This window comes from Poromitra crassiceps (assembly GCF_964638095.1).
Source record: "Poromitra crassiceps genome assembly, chromosome: 26".
NCBI lineage: Eukaryota > Metazoa > Chordata > Actinopteri > Beryciformes > Melamphaidae > Poromitra > Poromitra crassiceps.
In genome coordinates this window covers 441,270-453,564 of record NC_139640.1, presented here as the reverse complement: position 1 = coordinate 453,564, position 12,295 = coordinate 441,270, and the positions used below count along the sequence as shown (strand labels likewise).

General features: G+C 44.0%; 2 protein-coding genes across 2 annotated transcripts in view; one reads left to right on the top strand and one right to left on the bottom strand.

The window, feature by feature from the left end:
• cicb (capicua transcriptional repressor b) overlaps nt 1–4,599 on the top strand; it is a gene marked incomplete at its 5' end in the record, with an annotated part of 57,998 nt that extends 53,399 nt beyond the window's left edge. The window contains 3 exons of the mRNA XM_083661435.1: nt 1,104–1,238; nt 1,930–2,061; nt 2,351–4,599. Of these exons, the coding sequence (XP_083517561.1) occupies nt 1,104–1,238; nt 1,930–2,061; nt 2,351–2,634 (551 nt within the window). The 3' untranslated portion in view covers nt 2,635–4,599. The remainder of the gene's footprint in view (nt 1–1,103; nt 1,239–1,929; nt 2,062–2,350) is intronic.
• A 1,787-nt stretch (nt 4,600–6,386) lies between these two features.
• znf526 (zinc finger protein 526) overlaps nt 6,387–12,295 on the bottom strand; it is a 32,811-nt gene continuing 26,902 nt past the window's right edge. The window contains exons 8-9 of the mRNA XM_083661346.1: nt 9,372–10,988; nt 6,387–6,903 (exon numbers count right to left, since the gene is read on the bottom strand). Coding sequence (XP_083517472.1) covers nt 6,727–6,903; nt 9,372–10,988 — 1,794 coding nt within the window. The 3' untranslated portion in view covers nt 6,387–6,726. The remainder of the gene's footprint in view (nt 6,904–9,371; nt 10,989–12,295) is intronic.

The following is a 12,295-nucleotide window of genomic DNA, read 5'->3' as shown; positions in this document are numbered from 1 at the left end:
TCCATTTGAGGGTCCATTCATGATATGCGCCGAGGTGATTAATAGTGATCATATTTCTCCACGCATCGTTGAGCTGTTAAGACATAAAGTGGTAAGTAGGCTTAATTTAATTATGTAGCCTACAGAGCCACAAATGTTTTTCTTGTTATATTCTCAGTTGACTGCAATCTATTTTTCATATGGCGATCTTATATGAACGGTGAGTGACTCCAGAGAGCCGATTATATGGGTCTGTCATGGATTTTGATCTTATCCTCTGAAGCTAACCTGGTCGCGACCAGGTTAGCTTTGCAGCGTCAGTTGCCATGGTGATTGAAAGTTAACTTGCTTTGTAGTACGGCTAAACCAGGTTTAAACTCAAACTTACTCGGATAAGGCATTAAACTAGCTTCGTAGTACACGCTACAGGTGGTGACAAAGGGTAAATAACAGCCTTTTCATCTGTCAATAAAGACACTTTCACAATTATGCACAGTGATTTGATTTCAGCCTATATCATTTCTAATAGTAGAGATTAATGATCAAACATTTCCATTCATGTAGCCTACAGTATTTAAGTTTTTGTTTCAACTACAAACATAAATAAATGTCCACCTGAAACTATGTTTCAACTACCTCATAGCCTATAATATTATAGCCTATGTTTGTATCTTTGTTTGTTTGTTTGTTTATTTATTTATTTATTTATTTATTTATTTATTTATTTATTTATTTATTTATTTTTAATAAAACATATGGACATATGAATCAATATCAAAGGATTACAATAAAAATCAGAGAATCGATTTTTTTTAACCCAGCCCTAATTTAGAGTCCAGCAGATAGATCATTTTTGTGGCGAAAAAGATAACTGGTGAAGAAAATTCACGATATTTGAATTCTGCTGACTTATTATTGTGGTATTGCTGTTTCTCGATGTAATTCATCATCAAAACTGTTCTTTGGAATAACTTCTTGACCAGAATTCTAAAACACATTTTACGTTTGGTCAAAGGTGTAAAGTACATTTTTAGATAACTACATCGTTGTGTCAAAATCATTGATTTGATTATTATGATTATATCGGTCCACTTTTGACTTTGTTTCCCCCCGTGTCACCTTAGATTTGGACTCGTCCACAGAGGACCCAGTCTCTCCGAAGAGGAAGAGCAGGCGGCGCTCCAGCTGCAGCTCTGAGCCCAACACACCTAAGAGTGCCGCCAAGTGTGAGGGAGAGATCTTCACCTTCGAAAGAGCAGGTAACTAATGACACACAGGGAGGCACAAGATACGTGTGTGAGAGAGATACTGAAAGAGCAGGTAACGACACACAGGAAGGCACAAAGAGCAGGTAACCACACACAGGGAGGCACAAAGAGCAGGTAACCACACACAGGGAGGCACAAAGAGCAGGTAACCACACACAGGGAGGCACAAAGAGCAGGTAACGACACACAGGGAGGCACAAAGAGCAGGTAACGACACAGGGAGGCACAAAGCGGGGAAAGGATACGTGTGTGAGAGATACTCACTACGTTTACATGCACCTTTTTAAGTCGAGCTATGGTTATAGCTTGATTAGGCTAAATACTCTGACTACTGTCCTTGTCCCAGTATACAAGCACGGGTGGGAAATCGATTTATTGATGGAATCACGTCGCCTCCGCTCCGCTATATAAACACAAAGCTGCCCCTTGTTAGCTCAATACAGTTGAAACTAAGATAGAGCAGGTAACGACACACAGGGAGGCACAAGGCGGGGAAAGGATACGTGTGTGAGAGAGATACTGCACACGATCGGTTATTCTCACGATCGTGGGGATGTTTGTACCTACTTAACTCCACCTCTCGGAGTGTGTAATGATGCACTTTGAAGGGGCGTATACAACTCTTAACTAGTTTTCCCAGAAGGATCAAGCGAACTCCACCTGAATGTCCCTGTCCCCCCAGGCACTGACGGGGAAGATATACTGGGAGAGCTGGAGTTTGACAAGGTGCCCTACTCGTCCCTACGACGAACCCTGGACCAGAGGAGAGCACTGGTCATGCAACTCTTTCAGGAACACGGCTTCTTCCCGTCAGGTTGGACACTCAATCACTCTACTACCCCCCCTCTCCCTCTCTCTCTCTCTCTCTCTCTCTCTTTATCTCTCTCTCACACACACACACACACACACTTATACATTCACTCAGAATGTGTTTCCACGTCTACCTAGTATATGAATATACCGTAGTTTATCATTGTTTGCAGGTAGACAGGAAAGATGGCAGAGGGAGATGAGACTTTGTGACATGAGCCACGAGCAAAACCCACCAGAATGTTTTTCCGTTCTGGTTTCACACTTCTAACATCCTGCCTTCCCTCTTCCAGCTCAGGCCACCGCAGCCTTCCAGACACGCTACTCGGACATCTTTCCCACCAAGGTGTGTCTGCAGCTGAAGATCAGGGAGGTCCGGCAGAAGATCATGCAGACGGCCGCTCCCTCTGAGGTCTCCGGCATGGGCATCTCGGATTCCTCCTCCTCCCTCCCCGGACCCTCTGGCTCCCAGACGGGAGACGGATCTGGAAGAGGAGGCGGGGAGCCGCCGGGCGACGATGTGGATCGAGACGCAGAGACTAGCCCAGAGGAGCCTCGTGAGGACTCTTCCAGATGAGGGACGCCGAAGAGTTCGATCGAGCAAAATCGACGACTGTTGAAGTCGCGCATCTCCGCCTTCACATTTTCTTTAAAGGCCACACTCTTTGCCTCTCCTCTCCTCTCCTCCGGTCCAATTCTGATTCTTTCCATCCTCAGCGGCCAACTTGAGAGAGTGAGACAAATTGAGTATGCAATGTTTGGGCATTGATGTTTTCTTTCAAATGTGTAATTCCCTTGTACCAAAAAAAGGACACGTGAAACACCAGTGGCACAAAAATACAACCACCAACAACACACATACGCGCACGCACTGCAGACTCCAATTCCAACACTTGAATTAGCACTCTGTATTAACCTTGGATAAAAGCTTCCATTGATGCCAGTGACTGATGGACTATTGCTTTCACTGCACTCATTTCCTCGAAGAAAGGGTTCTCGTTTTAGACGGAGAGACTTGCAGAACCCCATTCTGAGATGGTGGAAAAGTTAGCAATTTTAGAACTCACATCAACTTTTTATGTTTTGATTTTTTTTTGATTTTTTTTAACTAATGGGGTTCAAGCAGTAGCTTGTATGTGCACTCAACTGGCGTCTTTGTTTGTTTCTGCTGGACATTAGGGGGCTGGGCCCTCACCGGCTGGAAACGATTTGATTGGACGGAGCTGGGTCAGAAAGATGTTTTACCGGTTCCGTTTTCCCCGACTTTATTGCTCAAAAAATAGACCTTCGAGTGAGGTCTACATGGACTGACCTTTGACTGAAAACGTAAGTGGACTTTTGGCAGTGCCATCATTCCTGCAAATCTGGCCAAGTCCTCCCTTCCCATGATTGACCTTAGCAGAGTGCCAGTGTGTGTAGGAACCAAGCATTCCTGTGCCTCTCATTTGCTGGCCATGAAGGAAGGAGGCAGGGCCAGAGTCACGGGCACATCCTGGCTTTTAGTTGGACTGAATGTTATGAGTTGCCTTTGACTTGTTTTGTTTTTAGAAAGGGGGGGGGGGGGTCAGGGGTCAGGCTGTCTCGGCCTTGACCCTCTGTTGCCAAGCAGTTTTATTAATGTTTTTTTTAAAGAACAATTTAATTTGTATTCAACATTTTCATGATTCAGTTTTGTTGTACTATTTACTATTATTATTCCTTATATCGTTGTAGTGAACCCTGGTCCTTCTGTTCCACGATATTGGCAGATGTTCCTCTTAATTCTGCCAACTGTTTATTTCTCATGTTTTATTTTTTTTTATATGTGTAATAATTTGGAGGCAGGGTGAGGACGTATGAGATGTCACTTCTCACCTGTCCAATTCCTCCGTCGTAGTCTTCCCTTTGATTGGCCACACCTGAGCGAGCACCTGCGGTGTTTGCTTTTTTTTATTATTGTTAATTTCAAAGAGGAAAAGACACAAAACATGGACCTTTATATTGTTTCAAGAGAAATAAGCAGTATGTTTTTGGACGTATCCCTCTCTCTCACACTCACTCGCTACTAAGTTGATTCTATAGCCTCCACACTTTCCCCTTCCTCCACCTCTTTCCTTCCCTCCTTCCTCCCTTTGTCACTTTATTGCTCTCTCCAGATCTCCTCGTCGGGCGGGTGGAGAGAAACCTGGGGGGGAAGTGAGGGGAGGGTACTTAATCAAAGAGTTGGTAGGATAATACGGTAATATTGGTTGTGTCTTTGTGCAAGACTTGGTTGCGTACATAATTACTGTAGAGTCAGTGGACTCGTTATATTGATAAGGAAAAATCTGTTATTGAGCATAAGTTGACTTTTAAAGACACCCATTACCGAAGGTAAAACAAATGGGGGAGAAAAAAAATGTAATAAATATGGCTATTAATGTTTTGTGTTATACTCCTTGTTTTGCTGTTCCAGTATGCAAGAGAGGAATTTATATGAATAATTTAAGTTTGTATCTGTGTCTTTCAGTATACAAATAAAACTAGGTGTTCAACTCAACAGTGATTTTGTTTATCGCTGGCTATCTACCACCAAGTGTGCATCAACACTGCTGTCCTAGCCTCAAACGTACAATTGAGTTTTGCCCCTTTAACATATCACTTACAAAAGCAAAGGTAGGACTGTATATATATATATATATATATATATATATGGGTGTTTATCGGAAAACTTGGCATTTTGCAATCTTGATGTTTGATTTTCAAAGTACTGTTTTAAAAGTATTTAAGCCCCTTTTTGGATTAAGTGGATCCTTACCTCTCAGGAAAATGTGCCGTGCCATCTCAGGCTATCTTATTTTTGTATTTTTTCACATATAAACAACATGCATATCTGTGTTTTGTCAACCCTGTTACCGACATAACAATTACTGTTTGAAAAGGTTTTAAATCCATATTTAGAACAAATCTGATATATTATGAAAGATAGTCTCCCTTGTTACACTAAGTGTGTTTGTAAAGTGAAAATATTGAGGAGTTTACTTTTTTACCCAAGGATGAATATGCCCATTTACATTTGGCACTTTCACAGCATTTTCTGTTTAAGAAAAAGTTATGTAAACAAACTAATAATACCCAAATTTCTTTGAGTGGATTACTGGTACTTTTTACTTAACGCATACAATTCATTTATTTTACATGTGTCTTTTCAATTTTTTTTTTATTATATTAGAATATTATACAACAGGGTTGACAACAGTTAACATACAGTATATGTATGCTTTTCTGGTAACAGGGCTGACACAGCGTGCTCGTCCCCCTCTGTCAGACTTTACAAAACTTGAAGAAAATTCATTAAAAGCAGATGTCACTTACTTATCTTTCCACCATCATCTTTAGAAAAGGCAGGTGATGTCACTTCCTGGAAATGCTACAACTTTTGGAACAGTCCATTATATCTGAAGGGGTGTTTTCGTTAAAAGTAACAGGGTTGACGACAACATGGATACAAGACTATATTGTTCTTTTTCTCATCATTTTACACATATTAAGAATAAAACTCATTCATGAGTAATGAAACAACACTTGGGGCATTATATAGGTGTATGTTTTGTTATGATAGTTTGATGTTTTTTGGCCTTAATAGCTAGCCAAAGTAGAAAGATCAGACTGAGATACAGGTCATTTTCGCATTTTTTGCAAGATGCTTCACACAAAAAAGTGTTTAAAACTCTTTAAAAACAAAATAAAATAATTAATTTGTTTTTATTAAGAGACATATCTGGGGAAGTAAATTATAAAATATTGTATTGCTTATTTGTTGTTTATTCAGATTTACAGAGGAATGTTGTTCCAGATACATAAAATGGCAAGTTTTCCGATAATCACCCATATATTGTTTAGTAGTCTGGATGTGGCATGTATGGTTGTGTTTAATGAGGCTGAGTGCTGATAGTGCTTCATCTAAATTAAAATATATATTATGTAGGAAATACACTAAAAATAAATTCAAATACAGAATCTTGAAAAACATTTATTCATGTAACTTATTTACATCAGAAAACTTTGCGTCAGTGGCATTATTGAGCCTTTCAACAAACGTCAAAATCACATCCATTTGACATAAATGGTAAATCAATCATACGGAATACAATGTTTATCTGAGGCACAGCCAATGGTCCTCAATTATCATGGGACATGTTTTAATCAAATACTGAATAAATAAAACAGCTCGCACACTGCATGGGCTCCAGTGAAAATATTGACTGCACCGTTGCTGGTGACGTTTCGAGCAGACTGCTCTTCATGATGAAGAGCAGTCTGCTCGAAACGTCACCAGCAACGGTGCAATAAATATGTGCGCGAGCCGTTTTATTTATTCACTGTTCCAGCCTCTCTCCAGCTCAGCACCTGCCGGATTCGACCTGGATGTGCGTGTTTTGAACTTTTCTCTGAATCAAATACCGACCCTCCTCATAACTTTGTAAAAGTGAGATGTTCACATACTTTGGTCAATGGTTTCTCGAAACCTTAAATTAGTTTCTTTCATTTTGGGGCATTCTTGTCCAGTAAGTTATCGGGTTCCGGTAAATCATTTTACTCTCCCCCTCCAGTAGTCCTTAAGGCATTGATCTCCCCTTTAGTCCGCATCATCGAGACTGATAACACCGGACTCTCAGTTCAGTCCATTGACAGTTCTGAAGAATGGGTCCTAGTTGAGGAGCTGCACTCCCTCCACAGCGACGGTGTCCATGGTGAGGCCGTTCTCCATGGCTTTTTGGTAAATCTCCAAGGCCTGCTCCAACGGCAGCACCCCTCCCTCGCTGGTCTCAATGATGGCTATGGTCTCCCCAAACTCATTACACATGATAGTGGGGGTGCCCGGTCCCTGAAGAACAACAAGATGGAAAGAGAATTCAGGTTAATGCACAACATAGAATCGACCAAAGTTTCAGACATTGATTAAGCCTCACTCTGACTAATTGTTTCAATACTTTAAATCAGTGATCTTCAACTGGGGGGTCTGGCGCCCACAGAGGTACTTGCAGGGGGCGTCCACCAATTTTTGTCAGTATTTTGTGATCATTTAAATAAATATATTTGAGGTGAAAATAATATTGAGTAAACGCCAAGCATTATTCGGCAATAATAGGCTACTTTTAACAGATATGACTACAAAGCGAATCTGATGAAGCAATATGCGAAACACATTGTTCGCTCCTTCTTGCTTTTTTAATGTAATCCATTAATAAAAAGAAGTGTAAATCCTGATATCCGGGTGTGCGCTGGATTATAAAAGTTAATATAGGACACGCTTAAAATATAGCACAAGTTTATTTTATTTTTAAATTGTGGGGGGGTCCCTGCTCTGTTCCTCTGTCAACCAACAACTTGGGCTGAAAAATGTTGAAGACTCCTGCTTTAAATATTAATGGACTAGGCTTAGTTTCCATCTACTGAACCAGCTGATGTTAGCATGCTATACAGATAGGTCTATCTATTCACATCTATATTTGGGCATTGACACAATCTTCATTATTTTGGACTCTGTACACCACCACAATGGACTTGAAATGAAACAATCGAGATGTGCTTTAAGTGCAGACGTTGAGCTTTAATTTGAGGGTATTTTACATCCAAAGCAGGTGAACGGTGTAGGAATTACAACTCAACCCCCCCCTTTTTAAGGGACCAAAACCAACAATCATAAAATCAAATTGTCACTTTTAACACTTGGTTGCAAATCCTCATGACAGCCTGAAGTCTGGAACCCGTAGCCATCACCAGATGCTGGGTTTCGTCCCTGATGATGCTCTGCCAGGCCTCCATTGCAACGGTCTTCAGTTCCTGCTTGTTCTTGGGGGCGTTTTCCCTTCAGTTTTGTCTTCAGCAAGTGAAATGCCTGCTCAATTGGATTCAGGTCAGATGGTTGGACTTGGCCATTGCAGAACTTTCCACCTCTTTGCCTTAAAAAGCCCTTTGGTTGCTTTGGCAGTAATGTTTCAGGTCATTGACCATAGGTTGAGGCCACGTCTCGTCATAGACGCTGGGGTTAGCTGGCTCAGCCTTGCTGGGGGCGTGGTCAGGGTGGGGTAAAAACCCCCGTTCTATCCATTCAGCAAAGTTAGAATTTAGCTGATAGCCCAGCCCAGGCAGACACGATCGGGGATTTAACCACCGCAGTAAACGCACATCTGAGCAGACGTGTTGTGTTCTGCTCTAGAACCCCCAAACATGTAGTTTAGAGCCGCAGCACCGTCTTTTGGTGAGTCAGCCCATGAGATATATCGGCGGTTTTACCCCACACGCGCGGCAGCCGTTTAACATTTTGTGGGCGTTCCCAGACATGCGGACTGTCTCTATAACACTACCAACATGCTTCACTGATGGGGTGGTAATGGTATGCTTTGGACCCATGAGCTGTTCCTCCCCTTCTCCACACTCTTCTCTTCCCATCATTCTGGTACAAGTTGATCTTTGTCTCATCTGTCCATAGGATGTTGTTCCAGAACTCTACAGGATATTTTAGATCTATTATTCAAAAGAAAAATGCGAATTCTAATCTGGTCTTCCTGTTTTTGAGACTCACCAATGGTTTACATCTTGTGGTGAACCCTCTGTTTTTTACTCTGGTGAAGTCCTCTTGATTGTTGACTTTGACAGATACGCCTACCTCCCTGGAGTGTTCTTGATCTAGCCAACTGTTGTGAAGGGGGTTTTTCTTCACCAGGGAAAGAATTCTTCTGCCATCCACCAGTTGTTTTCTGTGGTCTTCCGGGGTCTTTTTGGTATCGCTGAGCTCACCAGTGCGTTCTTTCTTTTGAAGAATGTACCAAACAATTGATTTGGCCACACCCATGTTTTTGCTATCTCTCTCTGAAGGGGTTGTTTTCAGCGTAATTCCTTCACTGATAGTGGCAGCTCTTTGGACTCTATATTGAAAGTTGACAGCAACAGATTCCAAATGCAAATACCTTCACTTGGAGAGAACCTCTAGACCTTTTATCTGCTCTTTGTAAATTAAATCAAGAGGGAATAAAACACACCTGGCCATGGAACAGCTGAGGAGCAAATTGTCCAATTACTTTTGGTCCCTTAAAATTGTATTTTGGTCCCTTAAAAAAATGTAATGTAATTCCTACACCGTTCACCTTATTAAATACCCTCAAATTAAAGCTGTGCTTAAAGCACATCTTGATTGTGTCATTTCAAGTCCATTGTGGTGGTGTACAGAGCCAAAATGATGAAGATTGTGTCCAATGTCCAAATATAGATGGACCTGACTGTATCTCCAGTTGGCTAGTTTCAGTTGATGAACAGAAAATAAAATAAGGTGAGTTAGAAACAGATTCTGACCAGCTGAAAATCGGAGGCGTGGATCTGGATCTGATGCTGGCCATTAGTCAGGTCGACAGCCGAGGCGGTCTCCATGGTGGCTTGGGCAGCGGCCTCCTCTTCCAGCCTCTGCTGTCTGGCGTGAGTCTTTTTGTGGTTCCTCAGGTTGGAGAAGGTCTTGAAGGCCTTGCCACACTGCGGACACACGTGCGGGCGTTCGCCCGTGTGCGTGCGCCTGTGCTCGGCCAGGTGCATGCTCTGGATGAAACCCTTCCCGCAGGCCTCGCAGCGAAACGGCCGCTCTCCCGAGTGCGTGCGCAGGTGCTCTCGCAGGTGCGTGTTCTGGCGGAAGCGCTTGTCACACACCTGGCAGGGGAAGGGGCGTTCGCCGGTGTGGACCCGCTGGTGGAGAGTCACTCCTGAGGAAGAGACGAAGAGCTTGCCGCAGGTGGCGCACTGGTGGCCTTTGGGCCGCTTACCCGACGAAGTGCCCCGCGGCCGCCCGGGGCCCGAGGCCAAGTGGCTGAGTCGGTGAAGTCGCAGGTTGGCCGGAGAGTTGAGCTTCTTGCCGCAGACGTTGCAATCGAGGCCCCCCCGCACAAGAGCAGATGAGGAGGACCCTGACTCTCCCTGCCCTGTGGCTGAGGTGGAGGGCTCCACCTGGGTGTGGGTCTCTTTGCCCGCCGCTTGGACCTGGGTGGGGTGCTGCTCCAGACAGTGGCCATCTCGTTGCCTCCTAGTCAGGAAGCCCTCCTCACAGTGGGGACAGGGGAAGGGGGCCGGAGCCCCGGGGTGCTGGCGATAGCGGTGCACCGCTAGCCTGGTGGGCCATCGAAAGGTGGCGGGGCAGTCGGGGCAGGACAGCTGCGCGGCGTCGGAGTGGAGCAGGCTGTGCTGCCGGAGGTTGGACGACTGGGAGAAGGTGCGGTAGCAGACGTCACAGCGGAAAGGCCGCACGCCAGAGTGGATGAGATTGTGCCGCATCAGGTTAGCCAGAGACGAGAAGGTTTTACCACAGTCTGAACATTGAAAGGGCCGCTCGCCCGTGTGCGTGCGGAGATGGTTCCGCACGTGGGTCTGCTTCTTAAAGGACTTGTCGCAGATGCCACAGGTGAAGTTGCGCTCGCTAATGTGGGACTTGCGTCGGTGTTGAACTAGCTGCAGCTGGGAGGGGAAAGTCTTAGTGCACGAACGACAGGGAAAGGACCGTCTGTCTGTTGGCCCGGCTGGAGCAGCCTCTGTTGGGTCAGAGGAGCTAGACGAAGCTCCTACACCGGTGTCGTCCAGAGGAGGATTTGCAGCTACGCCAGTCTCAGAGCCATCCCCCACCTGCTGGGAGTTACTGTTGGTCCCTGAGAACGGGGCGGGCGTTTCCACCCTGCTCTTCTCCCCCGGCTTCTCTTCCCTTCCTTCCGCTTCGCTCTGGGAACCGAGTGGCGTATTCTCTCCCAATCGTTCCATCTCCTCCTCTGTGAGGGGGGCCAGCACATTGATTTTGGATCGTTCCATCTCCTCCTCTGTAAGGGGGGCCGGCACATTGATTTTGGCCTCTTCCGGGATTTGAGACACCCCCCTCTTCTCCCTGGCTCTCTGCAGGATGGCCAGAGCAGACAGAGATGCTCTTGTGGGACCTGACACCTAAGGAGGACACCAGGGATATGTCTGTCACACCAAAACCTCAATCTCATGTATTTATTGGGGTTTTTCCATCAGAATTTTTGTGGTGAGGGCCCCAAGTTATGGAACAGCTTGCCTGATAATAATAGAAAGGCCGAGTCTGTCACAGCTTTTAAATCTCAACCAAAAACAGACTTTTTAAAACGTGCTTTCTCCTAATGGTTTTATTCTCCTTCTGTGTCTTTTTTATTGTTTAGTGTCTTTTTATGCAATTTATTTTCATTGTATTAAATTATTCATTTCACTTTGTAACTTTAGTGCAATATAAATACAACTATTATTATAGGGATAGTAATGGGAGCTAGGGCTCTGTCTATCTGTTTATTTCTCTCTCTAGCGCATATATATATATATATATATATATATATATATATATATATATATATATATATATAAGCAATATAGCATGAGAGCCAGTGTGTTGTGGCAAATATATATCCCACGAGGCCTGCGGCCTCGTGGGATAACAGCTGATCAGCGGGATATATGCCACAACACACGCAGCTCGAGTGCTATATTGCTTTTATAAAACGGTTTCCAAGTATGATAATATAATAATAATAATAATACTATAAGTCCGACTGGCATGGCATTCTGATAGAGTCAGTTGAAACACTACTGTAAGGCGGGACCTCTAGCAAGAAGATAGACGTGCGGGTGATTTGATTGGATCGTTCTGGAGACTGAAGTTGACATTGGCCAATCCTGGCGCTTGCTGAGAAGCTGAGAGCTTTCTGCAAAGCCCGACACGCAGCTCGAGCGCAGCGCTGCATTCTCAGCGCTTGCTGAAAAGCTGAGAGCTTTCTGCAAAGCCCGACACCAACTAACGTTACGGGGTTAAATGCGGGGTTAAATGCGGGGTTAACAGCCTTTTTTTTGCAAAGACATTAGCCCGTGTCTATTCTTGTACAAAACATAATTTTCTGCGAAGTATTAGTAAAGTTATAAGCGAAGATCGATTCACAAGGATCTGACAGCTGTCTCCGCCATTTTGTTTTTTCTACATTGTCATTTGAGGTAACCAAAGCCTTTTAGTAAGAGAGTTGCCCATGGGAACTCATAACCCATGGCCATGGGTTATGAGAGTGGGTTACGGTATTTATACAATGGCTGTGAACCAATCAGATTGCTTGATTTGAGAGAGCTGTTTTATAAATATATAGCCCGTCCTTCAGCTCTCGGCTGCTGTGTGGCCAATGAGACCAGCATCACTGATGTCAGATTTATGACATGATGTCACAGTGGGATTTATGACATCACTGATAATG